The sequence below is a fragment of the Eulemur rufifrons genome, chromosome 14 (genome assembly GCF_041146395.1).
Source record: "Eulemur rufifrons isolate Redbay chromosome 14, OSU_ERuf_1, whole genome shotgun sequence".
NCBI lineage: Eukaryota > Metazoa > Chordata > Mammalia > Primates > Lemuridae > Eulemur > Eulemur rufifrons.
In genome coordinates this window covers 22,650,066-22,669,663 of record NC_090996.1, presented here as the reverse complement: position 1 = coordinate 22,669,663, position 19,598 = coordinate 22,650,066, and the positions used below count along the sequence as shown (strand labels likewise).

The 19,598-nt window shown below is 39.4% G+C and overlaps 1 protein-coding gene across 1 annotated transcript in view; it reads right to left on the bottom strand.

Moving 5' to 3' along the window:
• The window catches only part of DNAH3 (dynein axonemal heavy chain 3), a 128,091-nt gene that overhangs the window by 49,710 nt on the left and 58,783 nt on the right, over positions 1-19,598 (bottom strand). Inside the window, exons 34-41 of the mRNA XM_069485998.1 lie at positions 18,943-19,162; positions 18,215-18,349; positions 16,147-16,258; positions 14,270-14,511; positions 10,690-10,790; positions 9,725-9,830; positions 7,443-7,572; positions 4,868-5,113 (exon numbers count right to left, since the gene is read on the bottom strand). Coding sequence (XP_069342099.1) covers positions 4,868-5,113; positions 7,443-7,572; positions 9,725-9,830; positions 10,690-10,790; positions 14,270-14,511; positions 16,147-16,258; positions 18,215-18,349; positions 18,943-19,162 — 1,292 coding nt within the window. The remainder of the gene's footprint in view (positions 1-4,867; positions 5,114-7,442; positions 7,573-9,724; positions 9,831-10,689; positions 10,791-14,269; positions 14,512-16,146; positions 16,259-18,214; positions 18,350-18,942; positions 19,163-19,598) is intronic.

Here is a 19,598-nt window from a genome sequence, read left to right as displayed (position 1 = left end):
AGATAAATAACAGCAATAAAAATTTCTAATATTTAACATTTTTGACATACCATGCTTTGTTCTAAGTATTTTTACATGCATTAACTCATTTAATCCTTACAAGAGCACCATGAATAATATGTTTTATTAATACTGTCCCCATTTTATAATTGAGGAAACTGAGAGGAAATAAGGAAGATGCTCAAGGTCACCCAACTATGAAGTGTTGGAGCCAAGATCCAAATCCTGACAGTTTTACTCCATGGCCTGTACTTTTAATCATTATACTAAGAGAGGATGGCAAGGTAACAAAAGATACAAAGGCAGAATTAAAATCATTCAAGGCCATATAGAGAATAACTGAAGCTGTGGGTAACTGATATTATAATGAAAAGTCCACCTAGAAAGAGCAAAAACACAAAAACAAGGAAAGAGGAGACGACAGACATGGAAACCAGACTATAAAATTTTCTCTTGCTGACTGAAAGGACACACCACATTACAGGCAAAATAAACAAAAGCAGACCTCCATCTAGACACAGTCTGTAAAACAAAAACAAAAACAAAAACAAAGCCTACAATAGAACACTAAAAAAAGAACACATGAAAAACAAACTACCACTATATATATAAATTCAACCTCACTTCTAATTAAAAAGAGAAGAAATTTAAATTAGACCATTTTAACATTTCAAATGTGAACAGGATGCCAAAATACATGAAGTGAAGCTGATAGAATTTCAAGGAGAAACAGACAAATCTGATTTTATAGTTGGATACTTCAACACCCCTCTATCACTAATTGACAGATAACAGAAAATGAGTGAGAATATAGTTTAACTGAATAGCACCATCATTACTCAACTAGATCTAATTGACATTTATACATTACTTCATTCAACAACAGCAGACTACACATTCTTCTCAAGTTCACATGGAACATTTACCAAGATAGATCACATTCTGAGCCATAAAACATTTAACAAATTTGGAGGAATAGATAATCATACAATGCATACTCTCAGGCCACAGTGGAATTAAACTAGAAATCAATAAGACGAAAGATAGCTGAAAAATCCCCAAATACTTGCAGATTAAGCAATACACTTCAAAATGACACAGAGATCAAAGAAGTCTCAAGAGAAATTTTAAAATATTATGAACTAAATGAAGATGAAAATAGAACTTTAAAAAATCTGTGGGATGCAGTGAAAGCAAAGCTTAGAGGGAAATTTATAACATTATATATATATATACATACACACACACATATTAGAAAAGGAGAAAGATCTAAAATCAATAATAATAGCCACTGCACTCCAGCCTGGGCAACACAGTGAGACCCCATCAAAAGAAAAGAAAAGAAAAGAAAAGAAAAGAAAAGAAAAGAAAAGAAAAGAAAAGAAAAGGAAAGGAAAGGAAAGGAAAGGAAAGGAAACAACCCAATTAAAAAATGGGCAAAGGATCTGAATGGATACCTCACCAAAGATATACAGACAGCAAATAAGAATGTGAAAAGATGCTCAACATCATGTGTCATTAGAGAATTGCAAATTAAAACCAAAACACTGACAATATCAAATGCTGCATAGATGGAGAGCAACAGGAACTCTCAATCATTGCTGGTGAGAATGCAACATGGTTCAGCCACTTTGGAAGACAGTTTGGTAGTTTCTTACTAGGCTAGACACAGGCTTAACATATGATCTAGCAATTACACTTCTAGGTATTTACCAAATGAATTGATTGAAAAAATTATGTCCACAAAAAACCTTTACATGAATGTTTATAGCTGCTTTATTTATAATTGCCAAAAATTATTCAGTGATTTGAAAAATGAGCTATCAAGACATAAAAAGCCATGGAGGAAATTGGAATGCATATTGCTCATTGCTAAGTGAAATAAGCTAGTCTGAAGAGGCCACATACTATATGATTCCAAGTATATCCTGGAAAAGGCAAAACCATAGAGACAGTAACAAAATCAGTGGTTACCAGGAGCTCAGGGTAAGGAAGGGAGGATGAATAGGTGGGACACAGAATTTTTTGGGTGGTATGAAACTATTCCACACGATACTGTAATGGTGAATACATGACATGGTACATTTGTCAAAACACATAGAACTGCGCAACACAGGGTGAACCTTCATGCAGACTTTGTTAATGGACTTTGTTAGTCATAATTTAACCATATTGATTCATCAATTGTAACAATAATACCATAGTAATGCAAGATGTTAATAATAGGGGAAATTGTGTTTGTGTGGGTGAGGAGCAAATGGGAATTCTCTGTACTTTCTGCACAATTTTTCTCTTTTTTTCTCCTTCATGTTTGAAGGATACTGCACAATTTTTCTATAAGCCTAAAACTGCTTTAAAACTGTCTGCTAAAAAATTTTTTTAAAGAAGAAAGTTAAAACAAGGTATCACTTTCATTTCAAATTGCTCTAGATTTTGAAAACCCAATATTCAGTGTTGGTAGAGCACAAGAGAAGTTCAGCAGACAAAGCTTTAACATTTTTGGTTTTTGTTTTTGATTTAGCAACTTTATTTCTAGGAAATTATTAATATTATAAGAAAATAATCACGGATTAAGCAAATATGTAGCTACCAGAATGTTGTTCATCACAACATGATTAATGATAGTAAACACTAGAAGATAAAAGTATAGAATGCTCTCATATTTGTAACAATAAATCTAAAGGTACGTATATGCATAGGAAATTGTCTAAAAAGATGGTCAACAAAATGATAATAGTGATTTTTTTTATTATATGATCTATTTATATTTTTTCTTAAAGAATAAGCTTCATAACCATCAGGATGGCTATTATAAAAACACACAGAGAGAAAATTTGTTCGTGAGGACTTGGAGAAATTGGAACACTTGTGCATTGCTGGTGGGAATGTACAATGGTGTAGCCTCTATGGAAAACATTATGGAAGTTCCTTAAAAATTAAACATAGAATTACCATACGATCCAGATTTTCACTTCTGGGTACACACCAAAAAGAAAACAGAGGTTCAAAAAGGTAATATGTGTACACCTATGTTCATAGCAGCTTTATTCACAATAGCCAAAAGGTGGAAGTAATGCAAGGGTCTATAGACAGACAAATGGATTTAAAAAAAATGTGGTATGCATGCAATGGAATATTATTCAGCCTTAAAATGGAGGGAAATTCTGACACATGCTACAACATGGATGAAAACTGAAGACATTATGCTAATAGAAATAAGCCAGTCACAAAGTGATTCGTGTATGATTGGAATCACTGTATGATTCCACTTATATGAGGTACCCCCAGTATGGTCTAATTTATGGTGACAGAAAGTAGAATGGTTGTTGCCAGGGCAGGGGGGAAGGGATAATGGGGAATTATTATTTAACGGGAGTGGAGTTTCTGTTGGGGAAGATGAAAAAAGTTCTAGAGATGGATAGTGATGGTTGTACAACAATGTGAACGTACTTAATGCCATTGACTTGAACAATTAAAAATGCTTAAAATGGTCAATTTTATGTTATGTATATTTTACCACAATAAAAATAGAAACAAAATCTCCCAAGCCACAAGGAAAAAAATAGAACGTTCTACTATCTAACTAATGGATTGATACAGGGTCTCCAGGCAGTGATACGACATGTATCAGATGAACTACACCGATCACATGAAATGTGGGTAGGGGTGGTGCTACCTACTTGCTCATTCATTATTTTATTATTACGCAACATTTCAAACATACAGAAACACTGAAAACATTGTGCAGTGAACATTTGTATACCCACCGCCTAGATTCTAATTAGCTTTTTATCACACACCTGTTCATCCCTCTATCATTAATACATATTATTATTTTTTTTCAAACATTTCAAACTAAGTTGCAAAGTCTATACACTTTCTCATAAATACTTCATATGTATATCATTAACTAGGGATCAGTATTTGTTTATATATTTTTTCTTTTGGTATAAATTTTATGTACAATGAAATGCACATCTCTTTAGCCCACATTTATTAACTTTTGGCAAATGCACGTATCTGTGTAGCTCAAGACCCTCTTAATATATACAACATTACCAGCATCCATGGAAGTTCCCTCACAGCCCTTCACATACTTGTTTTTTACAATCACAAAAAGTAAGGCTATTTGGAAAATATTTATAATATGACCCTCTTTCTGTTACAGAAATAAAAAAACCCTTGAAAGTAAAAACACAAAACGTGGTATTTCTAGATAGAGCAATTACCATTGATCTTAGTTTTCTTCTATTCTCTTCTCTGTATTTTCTAAATTTTATATAATGTCTTACTTGGATGGTAGGAAAAAAACAGTAAAAGCTACTTAAAAGAAGCATCTTTCTTATAGTAAATGATGTTGCACACATAGGAGAAGATTTATAGCCATTAAATAAATGGCTGGAAGTGATCATTTTGAAGATAAAGTATGTAGCAAAATTGAAAACATTTCAGTATTATATTAGATATAATGACAACATTAAAAGAAATATTAATACCATAGTCACCAGGATATGAAGGTATGTAAACACACAGAACATAAAAATAGAAAGGAGTATGAAAAGAAGTGACTATATTTCTCATTATGTTTGGGTGATGGAATTATGAGTAATTTCTTGCAAAAATAAAACTATCATATCATGTTTTCTCAAATTACAAAAGCAGTTACATATCCTGTAAGACTCTGACTTCAAGACCACCCATCTCTTACTTACATGAGCCAGCTCTGAAGAAATGAACCCACCCAGGAAAGCTGCAAAATCTTCCTTGGCTCTAGTAAGGGGTTCACACGGTCTGCACATTTTGGTTGGGTTTGGGACACATAATTCAAACTATTATACTAGGACATAATAAACAGGTACTAAATTACCTTTTTCTGGAAAGCTGTTGTTTTTGGTGAGTCTCACGCTTTTGGGCCTTGGGTGGCGATCGTCCATGCCCATGATCAGGATGCGGAAAAACAAATCAAATTTCTTTCTGCTGTCCGCGTTAATGGTGCCAGCCAGGGTCCACACCAAGGAAAAGAGGAACAGTCCTTGCAGCCAGAGGAAGATTTGTTGACTTGACATGCCTTCAGTAAATTCCACGTCCTCCTCTTTTATTTCCCTGATTTCATCTAAAAGTGAGAAAAGTGAACCTCAGGGCAAGGTGCAGAGTGCCACAGATGTAAAAGCTGGGAACTGGCTAGCTTTGTCCATGAAGGTGACCAGATCCCTTATCACATACATGTATTATTGTGGCAAAATACACACAACATAAAATTTGCCATCTGATCAATTCAGTGGTACTAAGTACATTCACATTTTTGTGCAACCATCACCACCATTCATATCCAGAACTCTTTTTATCTTTCAGAATCGAAGCTCTGTACCCATTAAACAATAGCTTCCCCTTCCATCCTCCCTCTACCTCCCTTATAACCAGAATTCTACTTTCTGCCTCTATAAATCTGACTACTTTATGCATGTCCTATAGCCCATACAGTCATTTTGTGACTGGCTTATTTCACTTAGCATAATGTCTTCAGTGTTCATTAATGTTGTAGCATGTGTCAGAATTTCCTTCCTTTCTAAGGCTGAATAATATTCCATTGTATGATTATGCCACATTTTGTTTATCCGTCCATACACTGATGGACACTTGGGTTGCTTCCACCTTTTGACTATTGTGAACAAACTGCTATGAACATGATTGTATAATACAAATATCTGAGTCCCTGCTTTCAATTCTTTTGGCTATAAACCCAGAAGTGAAAGTGCTGGATCATGTAAGTCTACGTTTACTTTTTTAGGAAACCACCAAACTATTTTTCATAACAGCTGTAACATTTTACATTCCCACCAGTGGTGCACAAGGGCTCCAATTTCTCCACATCTTCACTAATACTTACTTTCTGTTTTTTTTTTTTTTTTTAATTCTAACTGTTCTAATAGGTGAGAGGTGGTATCTCATGTGGCTTTGATTTACATTTCCCTAACAATTAGTGATGTTGAACATCTTTTCATGTACTTATTGGCCATTTGTATATCTTCCTTGGAGAAATGCCTATTCAAGGCCTTTACTCATTTTTTTTTTTTTTTTTTGGAGACAGGGTCTCACTCTGCTGCCCAGGCTAGAGTGTAGTAGTGTCATCACAGCTCACTGCAACCTCAAACTCCTGGGCTCAAGTGATCCTCCTGCCCCAGCCTCCCAAGTAGCTGGGACTACAGGCATGTGCCACTGCACCCAGCTAATTTTTCTATTTTTTGTAGAGATGGTGTCTTGCTCTTGCTCAAGCTTGTCTCGAACTCCTGACCTCAAGTGATCCTCCCGCCTCAGCCTCACAAAGTGCTAGGATTACAGGCGTGAGCCATTGTGCCCGGCCCCTTTACCCGTTTTTGAATTATGTTGTTTATATTTTTATTGTTGAATTTTAGGGGGTTTTATATATTCTGGATATTAATCTGTTATCAGAGATGAGGTCACTCAGGGTTGGAGACAATGAGTCCATTTTTTATGCCTATGCCTTCTTTCCTAGGAAATACTACACAAGGACAGTAGACAGAGCTTGCAAAAATATGCAAAACTTACAAATAATAATGTAAATATATGGTATTTTATGCAATTGGTGTGCTTCTGAAAAAAATTGCCTCAGAATTTAATTTTTGAAAATAAAAAACATTTGGAAGTTCTCCACTTAGCTGTTCACCATGTCACATTTTTGATCTACACCTACAATGCCTTTGGAAGCAATGAGCAGAGAAAATATGTTCATGTACCAGAAGTTATATAGAAGATTCATCTTGAGTTTCAAAAGTGCCATCTTGAAAATGAAATGATATTCATAAAAGTACTCTAAAGGGACACATCTTTTGTCATTGCCAGGAGAATCCAGTAAAATTTGATTTTTGCGGATAGTTACAGAGAAATCTGATTTTACTTTGAGAAATATATAAATCATAGGACCATTGCTTTAAATGTCCTAAAGAAGTACCCTAGTTTTGAACACTAATGTGATTAGTTTTCTTATAGTGTATCTATATGTCTTGTGAATTCAGATTTTTATAATGTAGGTTTTCTTAACGTGTGCAAACTTCCTATATATGTTTTCAGAAAATTTTTTCTGAGATACATGCATACATATCATCTGAATTCATCTCTCTAGGATATCCCTGTAAGGTAAAAAGGTCAGGAATTATTACTCCTATTGTGTGGATGAGGAATCTTAGATTAAGGAAGGATAGGGCAATTTGCTCAAGAACACCCAGAAAAATCAATGTCAGATCAAGACTAAATACACAGACTTTCTCCACCAAACCCTACTATCTACACCCCAAAGACTTTCTTGTTCTAGACCAAACATCCAGGCCCACTGCAACTAGAGGAGCAAAAGAGGGGCAGGCATATGAGAAATAGCCAAGGCACCCCCAGCCCCACATGGCTTAAGAATCATGGGTAGCACTTACCAAGCAGAGAGGAGTATAGTCTCATCATTGAGAAGGCAAGGTGGATGGGAGATGTCTGGACAACAAATTTACAATGAAGGCGACAAAATTCCAGGCAGGGCTTGACAAGCCACATGAACATGTCATTGACCTGAGAGTAGAAAGCCATGTGAGATCTGGATACATTATTGGAAAGTGAGGTGAAGACCAAGAGCTTGGTCTATTTGGGGAGGGTGGAGATGCTGGTAAGACTGTCGATTACATTTGAGTGCAGGTACTGTGGGGGAAACTCACAGGCAGCAAGACCCCCATCTCAGCTTCCTCCTTCATGGTTCCAAGACTGTGCTGCCCACAGGCCATGTTGACTCAGTTTCCCATCTCCACACCCCTGTCCAGAACCGGGTACTCAGAGAGGCTTAGAGATACCCTGGGTCAGCTACAGAATATGCATAATGCAATTACTATATCTGACTTTGTTTTTATAAAAAATATTAGGAATTCTAAACAATTAATTTACAAAAGACTGTTAGACATTGGTGAGGCAGGACTTCTGAATAAAGTGGCCAGAGAAAGCACAGAGCTAAGTTTGGGGCTCATTCTTAGTAATCCACCACATGTATGTACCATAGTACTTATTTGGGGGTATCATGATTCTTATCTCTCACCTCTGCTCCCCACCCCATATATTCTTTTAAAAAATTATTTGACTTGCTTTTCTCCTACTGTTTTTTCCCTTTGTTATGCTTTGTGACTTTCTCTGTATCAATATGTTAAGTTGCTTTTTTTTGGAGGGAGACAGGCCATCACTAAATAAATATATACTTAGGTATGGATATAAGTGGATACCGTGTGTATGTATGTATAGATGCATTTTTGTGTGTATATGAATATACATGTATCCATGTATCCATGGATATGTGGTTTATTCATTCAGTCAACAAATATTTATTGAGCATCTACCAATTGTGTTGTAGTAGTGTGGGGGATAAACAATGGACAAGATAGACAAGGCCCCTGCCCTCATGGAGCGTACAGACTGAGGGGCAGGGAAGACAAACAGTAAATAACTAAACAAGCAACGGAATAAATACAATTCTTGCAGAACATGGTAAGTGCTACCAGGAAACAGAAAGGTGTTTCAAAGGAGAATAACAGGAAGGGTAGCTAGGGAAGGCTTCCTGGAGAAGGAGACCTTATGCTGAGACCTGGATAATGAGGGTGAGCCATCCATGAGATAAACTGGGGCAGGATTTCCAGGAAGAGGAATAAAAACAGCAAAAGCCTTGAGGTGGTAAAACCTGGGGTTGTCTTGGAAACAAGACAGGACACCTGAAGAGTATAAGCTGAGGCTGAGGAGGAGAACAGGTGATAAGATTGCAGAGGCAGGCAGGGCCAGACCAGAGAGTCTCATCGGCCCTGGCAGGGAGTTAGACTTTGTGCCAAGGACATCGGAGAGTCCCTAAAGGACTTTATATGTATGGGGACTTGGCAGCTTTTGATATGTGTGTGTAGATTGGTCCTTGAATGTGCATGTGGATATGTACTTGTATAAGCGCATGTGTTCATATATTATGCATGTATATAAGAGGTGACAGACATGGAGCTGTTCTACATAATCCCCTGGAGCATTTCCACAGCAGGAATAGAACCCAACTCAGACACTTCTTGGCTTCCTCAGAGGGGACTTTCCTAAGCATCTCTATTAATGCAGGGAAGAGCAAAAGGAACCACTAACGCAGCTTCTCCCTTCCTGCTTCCCTGGCCTGACAGTGTGGTCAGGTACCCACCCAGCCTGAACTTTTCTACTTCTTTTAAGTAGGGAGGAAGGGAACAATCACTCACAGTGGCTGCGATGAAAGTGTTTCTAACAGGTTCCAGCTCCCTTGAGCTGGGAAGTGTGGAGTCCAGGTTACAGGGCAGCACAAGAAAGAACACAGCTCTTCCTAAACTGGTCCATCTCTAGAGAAACTTCTGTAGATGTGTGCTACTGGGACAATGGGGACAAGGGGGACATCCCAACCACCATAAAGAACATTCCTCAGCACTGAGATTCTCTGCCGGGGAGCCAAGGAGTGATGGAGAAAGAGGAAGAGAAATTGACTGCACCACTTCTCCCCGCCACACACATGATGAGGAAAGTTGGAAAATGCCAGCAGCCAGAAAATAAGATAACTGCAGACAGCCAGGGAATCCCTCCCTCTTCCTGCCTCCTGAACTATGTAGGTGAAGATGTGCCTAGAAGGCCCTTGAGACGAGGAGTAGGGAGACGAGGGACGGGAAGGAAAGGGGTTCGAGGGTCTCACCAATTCCTTGTGCTCCTCAGTGAGGATGGAGGGCAGGGTGTCCATGTACGACTCCTTCAGCGGCTTCCACCCTAGCTGATGGGGCTCCATGTAGATCATCCCACACCTGGGAAGCACAGACAGAGGACCAGTCTAGGTGCTCTCTTGCTAGTTCCTTATACCAGCTAACAATAATTGAGTGCCTACTGCATGTCAGGCACCATGCTAGGCCTTAATAGATCTTGGCAATAACCTTCATCTAGCCATATGGTCCTCCTCATCCTCTTCCCTAGGTTTCCCCACCTGAGATAACACAGCATCTTAAATCTTGAGTTCACCTTCCCCACGATCTCTTTCCTTCTTATAGAGTTTTATAGCATTTCCATATATTCCTAAAATGTATATATTTTTGTTTTAGTTGCTTTTAACATTGAAAAAAAGTACCATGCTTTGGGTAGTATTATGGGCTTACTTTTGTACATAATATTGCTAAGATTTTATCCTTAAGGTAGTTACTAAGATTTATCTATATAGTCACATGTCACTGTAGTTCATTTATTTTGAATGCTATATATAAATATCACAATTTCTGACTATCTTATATTTTGTTAATTCACTCCTGTTAATGGGCATCTGGGCTGTTTCCAAGTGTTTGTTGCTGCAAGTTGTGCCACTGTGAATATTTTTGTACAGATCTCCTATTGTCCATGGGCAGAAGTTTTTTCTTGGGTACGTACTTAGGAGCGGAATTACCAAGTCATGGGCATATGAAGGCTCAACTTTAGGAGACAAGGTCAAACTCTTTTTCCAAAGAGCATGCTGGATTTTACATTCCCACCAGTGGTGTGGATTGAGGACTGATTTTATGGCAAATCTACGTGAGCAACATATAATACAGGTGATCTGCTAGGGCTGAATCACACTTGTGGATTTTTAGAGCTTTCCCTCCCACTTAGGGCTGGTGGGGCCAGTGAAAGCTGCCTCACCTGCTCACGGTGGCCGGCGAGGCCTGCTCAAGGTCGGCTGGCTCGAAGATCAGGCTCATCTTGGGGCTCATCTGGATAATCTCTCCACTCATTAAACACAGCTGAACATGCAAAGCAGAGAAGGGTGGACACAGGGGTTAATTCCATCTGCAAGGGCAAAGTTTCAGTGGAGACAAATTTGAATTCATTCCACGAGTATTTCTCGAGCATCCACTATGTGCCAGGCACTGTTCTAGGTGCATAAAATAAAACCAAAGTCCCTGTCCTTTTGGGATTTACATTCTGCTGGGAGGAGACAGAAAATAAGCACAATATATGGTATTTAACATGGTGAAAAATGCTTTGGAGAAAAATAAAGGAGAAGAGGGGATTGGGAAGCTATCAGTCACGGTACAGTAAGATGCAATTTTAAACAGGGAGGTCAGGAAATCACTGACCTTAGAAACAATCTTAGATGAAGAATCAGGAAGTTATCACACCATGCCAAGTTTCACAGTCCCCTTCTCGGTACTTAACGTAAAACTTAACTACACATCGGTATCCTATTTTATTTGCTCAGGTAATTCACAAAAGACTCCTTTTTGAACACCCATATGGACTAGTCCATTGCTGGAGTGACAAGAACCTCTCATAAATCTTTTTTGGAATGGAATAAAAAAGCATCAGAAGTCCTACTGTTTAGCAGGCATGCCCCTGTGGAAAGCAGTGCACTGACATGAGAAAGGCTTGGAATATATTAACACACGAAGTCAGTGGTACAACATGGGTTCTAGTGAGATGTTTAAGTCATAAGAAAAGGCCTGAGGCCTTGGTCTCTGATGAAAGAGGAGGAAACACCACTGATCCTTTCTGTTTATCCTAATTTGTGATTAAAAACTTCCCTGCACATTAACCTGCCCACATCAAACACGTCTTGAAACAGGTCACTGCATGCATCCCCAGAAAGGTCAGAGCTGTTACGGGGCTGACACCACCAGCCGTATCATCCCTGAATATCAAGAAAAGTAAAATAGAACCACATCTGTGACTGGTAGTTTGATTTACACCCAGAGCTGAGAAGAACCATTAGGAAATTCACTGATTATCACTGTTTTTATACTTCTAATCTCAAGACCAACTGCTACATTTGTACAATTAAATTATGTAAGATGGTCTATATCATGCCATAAAACTTATTTCTATTTTTATATATTATATAATCAAAATTATGCACATGCTATAATTATGTATGTGTATAATTTAGATAATAAGGCCTCTCATTGTTGAGCATGACTCACTCTTAGTCTTGTGACATTTAAAGACAATTAGAAAATATATTTTGATTATATAATGATGTATATTCAGTATAAGAACTCTTCCTTGAAATGGTGATAAATTTTATTTTATTTTATTTTTTTTTTTTTTTTTTTTTTTTTTGAGACAGAGTCTCACTCTGTTGCCCAGGCTAGAGTGAGTGCCGTGGCGTCAGCCCAGCTCACAGCAACCTCAAACTCCTGAGCTCAAGCGATCCTCCTGTCTCAGCCTCCCGAGTAGCTGGGACTACAGGCATGAGCCACCATGCCCGGCTAATTTTTTTTTCTATATATATTTTTAGCTGTCCATATAATTTCTTTCTATTTTTTAGTAGAGATGGGGTCTCGCTCTTGCTCAGGCTGGTCTCGAACTCCTGAGCTCAAACGATCCGCCCACCTCGGCCTCCCAGAGTGCTGGGATTACAGGCGTGAGCCACCACGCCCGGCCCAAATTTTATTTTATTTTAACAGTTATACAGCACTTGCTATATGCCAGGCACTATTGGAAGCAGTTTGCAGATATTAACTTACCTAGTCTTCCTAAAAACACTATGAGGTAAGATACTAATATCCCCATTTTACAGATGATGAACTTGAGGCATTGAAAGACTAAATAGCTTGTCTGAGTTTACACAGCTGGTAAGTGGCAAGGCCAGGATTTGAACCCAGGCTGTCTGGCTTCAGCTACTATATTTACTGGGGCAGAATGTATTTCCCATAGACTGCTGCAATGATACCTCCCATTGTATATGCACTTTTGCAATGTGACCTTGTCCTCCTCCATCAAGAGTGGAGTCTGTTTTTCTACTTCTTGGGTAGGCACTGTGACTTCTTTGACCAACAGAATTCAGAGAAAGTGATGCTGTGTCAGTTCTAAGCATGGCGCTTAATTTCTTAGAAACATTCATTTCCTGCCTCTTGGAAGTCAGCCACCACATAAGAAGTGCCACTACCCAGAGACCGTCAAGTGAGAAGCCCAAGCCACATGTAGTAGCCTGAAAGATGAGGTGCTATTGCGAGAGAGAGAGAGAGAGAGAGAGAAAAGGGCCAAAAAGGGATGACCCTCCAGACATGGAGTGAAGAAGCCACTTTGGCTGTGTTTCTTTCAGCTTGGCTGCCCCAGCTAACATCATAAGAATTCTATTAACAGACCAGGCTGGGCATGGTGGCTCATGCCTGTTATCCTATCACTCTGGGAGGCCGAGGTGGGAGGATGACTTCATGCCAGGAGCTCAAGATCAGCCTGAGCAAGAGCAAGACCCTGTCTCTACAATAAAACAGAAAAATTAGCCGGCATGATAGTGTGCACCTATAGTCCCAGATACTCAAGAGGCTAAGGCAGGAGGATCGCTTGAGCCCAGGAGTTGGAGGTTGCAGTGAGCTAGGCCGACACCACTGCACTCTAACCCTGGAGACAAAGTGAGACTCTGCCTCAAAAAAAAAAAAAAAAATTAGAGAACAGTTGTCCAGCTGAGCCCTTTCAAAATTCCTAGCCACAAAATCATGAGAAAAATAAATGGTTGTTTTAAGCCATTAAGTATTAGGGTAGTTTGTTATGTGGCAATGGAAATCAAAATGTATCCCATGTATCAGATACTACATATGTACAATCTCATTTAATTATCAACAATGCCATTTTATTATTACCTTTCTACAAATGAGGAAACTGAGATTCAAAGAAGTCACATAACCTGCCCAATACAACACAGCTCAATGGTAGAGCTGGGAGTCCAGCCTGATGCCAGCACCAGTGCTTTGAACCACTATGCAACATTGTCTCTAGAAACAGTTAGCTAATCGACTATAACTATAAATGGAAGCATAATTCAATTGATAACTCTTATTCTCTTGTGGGACATTTATTCTTAGTGAAATAAATGTATGTCTTTATACAGACTGGGGTTTTTTGGTTTTGTTTTTGTTTGTTTTAGAGACAGGGTCTTGCACTATTGCCCAGGCTGGAGTGCAGTGGCATGATCATAGCTCATTGTAACCTTGAACTCCTGGGCTCAAGCAATCCTCCTGCCTCAGTTTCCTGAGTAGCTGAGACTACAGGCACACACCACCACACCCAGATAATTTTTAAATTTTTTGTAGACAAAGTCTCTCTATGTTGACCAGGCTGGTCTTGAACTCTTGGGTCAAGCAATCCTCCCACCTTGGCCTCCCAAGGTGCTAGGATTACAAGCGTGAGCCACTGTGCCTGGCCTGTCTTTATAGTTTTGATCAATCATTTACTTCAATAAGAGAGTATATATCTCATCCTTGTAAAATTGATATCAGAGTACCTTTTTATTGTCATCCAGAACAGTGTTCATATTTTCAATCCAAACAGCATCCACTGGCCCATCAAATATAATCCACTTGCGGTCATCAGACACTGAAGACGCTTGCTCCCGGAAAGCATTGGCGAGGACACCGTCCGTCCACTCATGGCTCACTTGGTCAAAGCACCCATACAGTTGCCCCATGGTGATAGCCTTGGGGTTGATGATCTTATACTCCACAGCAAACTCCTCCATCTGGTTGGCTGGGCAAGAAGGTCCAATGTCAGTTACAAAAGGCTCTGGTGAGACCAGCATGTTAAACAACAGACAATGCCATCTCAAAGATCAACCAACCTTTACCAATACGCTATACAAGGAAAGTCCTTATGAAACGTGTGCTGAGTCCTAATAAAGATTGGGATATCTGCATAAGCAATGCCTTAAATTGTTGGGTTGTTAGAGTCATTAGTTTCTCACCATACTTTCTTCTGAGCTTCATTTCAAACAGGGCAAATGTGCCAGTCGTATCCAGGACTAAAGAAAACTGACTGGGCCTCAAAGAACTCAAGCAGAACGGGAGAGTGATGCCGTATTATCAGCCCTCTTTGTGTACCTGTTCTCATGGCCACCCTAAGAACCCTGGTTTTTACTGGAGATGAGGGAACAGCTGGTAGGTTCTGGAAAATGATGGTTACTTTTCTTCATCTGAAGGGCTAGTTTAGCTCTGAAGCTTCTTTCTCAGCTGCACAATAAGTGTCATTTTTTCCGGAGAAATGCACGCTGTTGAAGTACTGAAACTCAACTGGAACAATAGGCTAAGGGATGGCACAGCACATGTATTTCATAACAGAAAATAATGACACTTTTATATGATCCTTCAAAGTAAGGAAAAGTTGAAGTGCATGAGCCATGAACTAAAGAAAGAACCTCTTCTGCGGTATCCTGAGGCACAGATAACAGGATAGCCTCTTTTTCCTTCACTCAGTTTCCTAACCAAAATTAATAATATAAACAATATGAAATTAATAATGCCAAAATTATTACTTAAATTTGAACTACCCAAATTAGTTATTAAGGCAGAGAATAGTCCTCAAAACAAAATCTCAAAAATCCAACAGCAACTCAATCATTAAATGTTATTAGAACACAATTTTAAATGAACTACTTGAAGCAACACATGTACAACAAAGGACTGCTTTTCCAAACCACAGGTTTGTGATTTATACACAAACAAACAAATGAAAAACACAAAAAAACGCCAAACTCTTTCTTTGGTAACAAACATAGTTTCCATTGGTTGAGTAGGCTCTATGCTAGGTTGTCTATCTGTATAATCTCATTTAATTCTCACAACCATCCTATCTTACAGCCGCAAAAACAGAGGATAAGGGAGATTTAGTCGTTTGCTGAAGTCTGAGTCTGATTCAAAAGGAGGAACTTTTGCCCTCTACCTTAAAAGGAAGGAAAGAAAGAAAAGAAGGGAGGGAGGGAAGAAACAAAAGGGAAGAAAAGGAAAGGGAAGGAAAGAGAAGGGAAGAATCGATGGAAAGAGGAAAGGAAAAGAACAAAACTATGCAATGATTTGCTTTCAGACTAATTTTGGTGAGGCCAATGACAGGAGTGTCTCTTTCACTGGGGAACCTTTGAAGAAGCCACTGTTCAGCATTTGAGAACATTCCTCCAGCCTTAATGGCATGCACAAGAAATCCCTTGTTAGAAGTCCCCCTACCCCCACCCTTTATATTTTGCTTGCAGACATCTGTGTGCCATGTTCTATTTCTAGCTCTGACGTCATAATCCAGGGCTGGCAAGACTCACAGCCTGGCATTAGCTCCATGGAGCCAGCCAGCTGAGCAGGGAGGCCGGTCCTCCCTAGAAGCCAGGGATGTGAGCTTTACCTGCGTGTAAATCACCCAGAGCTGCAGCCAACACTTTATAAGCAGAGGTCTTGCCTCCCATGGGGTCTCCGACAATCATGTAGCCGTGTCTTACCAGCATCATCTCGTAGATCTGGGAGGGGAGACATCATTCATATAAGAAGTGGGGAACAAACCTCCCCACGCTGGAAATTAGTCAGAAGTCAATGAGGAATGAGGGATCAGATGGGTATTCTCACAGTCAACTTCTACCTCTGGTGAACTAGGATCCTTTTTGTGATCTATTGTTTAAATAACTTATGGATGAATAAATATATGTGTGTCTCAGATTACTTAAGGGATGGGATCTACTATTTGCTGTGCACCTATCTATGTGCTAAGGATCAAGTGATTACCCAAATTATTTAATCTACTCAGGTATCACTAACTACCTTTTACAGGTGGGAACACTGAGCCCTGGGGAGGTGACGTAACTTGTCCAGGCTCATCAGTGGTACCGTCAGAATTTGAACACAGGGCTGCTCAACTTCAGTGTGTCTAATCTTTTCATTGCACCATTGCCATTTACTTTTAAAGAGGAAAAGAAAATGGTGGTCATTTTAGCAAATTGTATTTCTATTGGGAACTTCCTTTCTTAAGGCCTAATTGCTGTTCTGACGTAATTGGAACTCTCAGCAGATGAAAATGTATTTTCTGAGCCAAGCTCTACGCTGCAAAATATAAACGACCTTCCGTGTAATTTTATCCCCTACCCTTGAGAACCAACAGCTATGTGGAAGCTCATTTCTTGAATTTTTTTATTGTCCCTCTCTCTCTGTGACAAGTAGCCCATGATAGTTGAAATGCAAATGCTTTGGTCATTTATATTTATGTGAAATTTTATGTTTGTTTTTTAAATCTGTCTCTTTAGACTGTGAGTCACTCAGAGAATGGGAACACATTAAATTTTTTTATTGCGAAGATTAATTTCTTATTATTTTTTACCTCGGAGGTGAGCAATAAGGGAGGATCTAAATGAAGGTAGTGACGATGGGGGTGGTGAAGGGACAAATGTCATTCAGCAAATGTTTGTTAAGCACCTACTGCTCGAGGTGCTGTAGAACAAAACAACAGAATCCTCAACCATCAAGCAGGGCTGACATTCAAGCCCGCTTGAAAGACATTGCAGACTGAATAAAGATGAATGCAGTTGACTGCTCAGAGATAAGAGGGAGGAAGATGTCAGTGACTCAACAGCCTCTCTCCTCCCCCCTCCCACGCCCCGGAACGGACTCTCGAGACAACAGTATATACAAGGGCAAGTGGCTCCAGATACCTCGTTTTCAAAAATATTACCTTGTTTTTGAAAATTGTCATGAAACTATACAAAAGTTCACCCGCAGGTCTGCAAATGACTTCGAAATACATCAGAAAGTAAGATGGATGGATGGACAGGTAAGTGATAAAGCAAATCTTCTAAAATGTTAATTGTAAAATCTGGGTGGTGAGTGTGTTGGTCTTCTCTGTAGAATGCTTTTAATTTGTCTGCATGTTTAAAATTTTTCATAGTAAAATAGTGGACATGAAAATTCGTGCCTAAAGAATGGTCCATCTGTAAAATCCCAATGAGAAATTCAATATTGGGTTAAATGATTTGTGTCAAAAACTAGCTCACTTGGTGATATAATGGGGAAAAATCATTGTTTTTACCACAAGGTAGTGTCTGATCCCAGAATCTGGAGACCTGGGTCCTGCCTTGACCTTTACTTCTAACTAACAGTGCAACTTTGGGAAATGATATCAGTGACGCTGATGGTGATTGTGGGCACGGCAAGGTTGGCAATGATACAGTATCAGACACTGCATCTGGCACTTCACATACCTGTTCTCTCAAAATCATTTTACAGATGAGGAAACTGAGGCTCAGAGAGGTGAAATAATTTGCCTAAAATTTCACAGCAAAAAACTGATGGGGGTGATTAAGTGGGTTTTTTTTTTTTAATCTTCATTTCTATTCGAGAATCTCTTATTGCTGTGAGTTCAGTTCCAATCTGCCACCAGCAAACAGTAAAACAGGCACACTTAATAATATATGCGTATGGGAACCAACCTGGATAATTTTCCCAATAAACCAAGGAACTGGCTGGAGTTTCATCTTTTTGATGTTCTCATTCAGCACTTCCAGAAAAACTTCATAGTCTGGCTTTGGAAGAACAACTCCAGGAAACAAATCTGATATAATTCCCTATCAACAAGAATTTAAGAGAAGGTGGAAAAGATAACATATCAGATATGCGATCTCAACATTTTCCTAAAATGAGATCTATAGACAGCAGACATCTTTGAAAAATTACAAACCTCATTTTTCCTGCACCGAAACTCGTCCAAAATTACAAATGTCAACACTATCTGTAAAACATAATTTCTCTCCCAAATAATTTTAAAAGTCAGCAACTACTTAATGAGTCTTTCCTATCCTCCTGTTCTTGTGCTAGGAATGAACAAGACAGTCACTATTTCTGTCTTTATAGAAATCACAGCCTGGCAAGGAAGACAGGCATTAAATTAATTACAAAATGAAACTGAGTACATTAGATAAAAACACCTATCCAAACCCAACAACAAATATTATCCTACCCGTGAAACCATTTTTATTAAAAATAAGGAAGTAGATAGAGATATTTGCTATCACTATTATTATTTAACATTTCAGGGGAGGGTACCAGGCAGCAGAGATGCTGTTTGGAGAAGACAGGGTGTCAGGAGATGGTGCCAAAGACATTTCATCTTCAGAAGTTGAGCTTTGATATTTGGCCAAGGTCCCAAATCACTGCATACCTGAAACAGGGGGACATCCTGAGCTAAGAACTTGGCCAGGTTGACATCAAGCAAGGCCCGGAGCAGTAAGACACTTTCATTCTCCTCCGGATACTTGAGCTTCAGGTTGCCTGCGGCAGTGAGCACAGACTTCACGGCGCGCATGCCATAGTCATAGTGGTGCTGGGAGGAGAGCTGTTCTGAGCACAGGCGGTAAGTCGCAACAATCTTCTGGGAGAGACTGGGAAGGCAAAGACATGTCTGCAGACCCCCAGCGAGGACCAGGTCCTGCTCAGCAGACATTCCCAGCATCCTGTCACCTGTCCCTTCAGAAACCAGGCTTGCCCATGGACTTGAGGGAGAAGGCCTATCATTTGAAGGTCTCCAGCGCGGGCCCACAAACACCTCCTCCGTGAGATCCTGTGTGCCATCCATGTGTTGTAGCCATGAGATTATAAGCAACCTGGGTCCCTGAACTGTCCCTAGGGGGAGAACTGCCCCTGATCACAAACACCTGTTTTGGATTTTCAGTGAGTGAAAATTAAGCTGTTGTTATGTGAAGCCATTGGGATTTGGGGTCAGGGTTACCCTAACTAATATAACTTATGCACATTACCTTTATGGAGATCCTCTCCACAAAACTGATTTACTTTAAAAACAAAGACATTGTGTTGTGC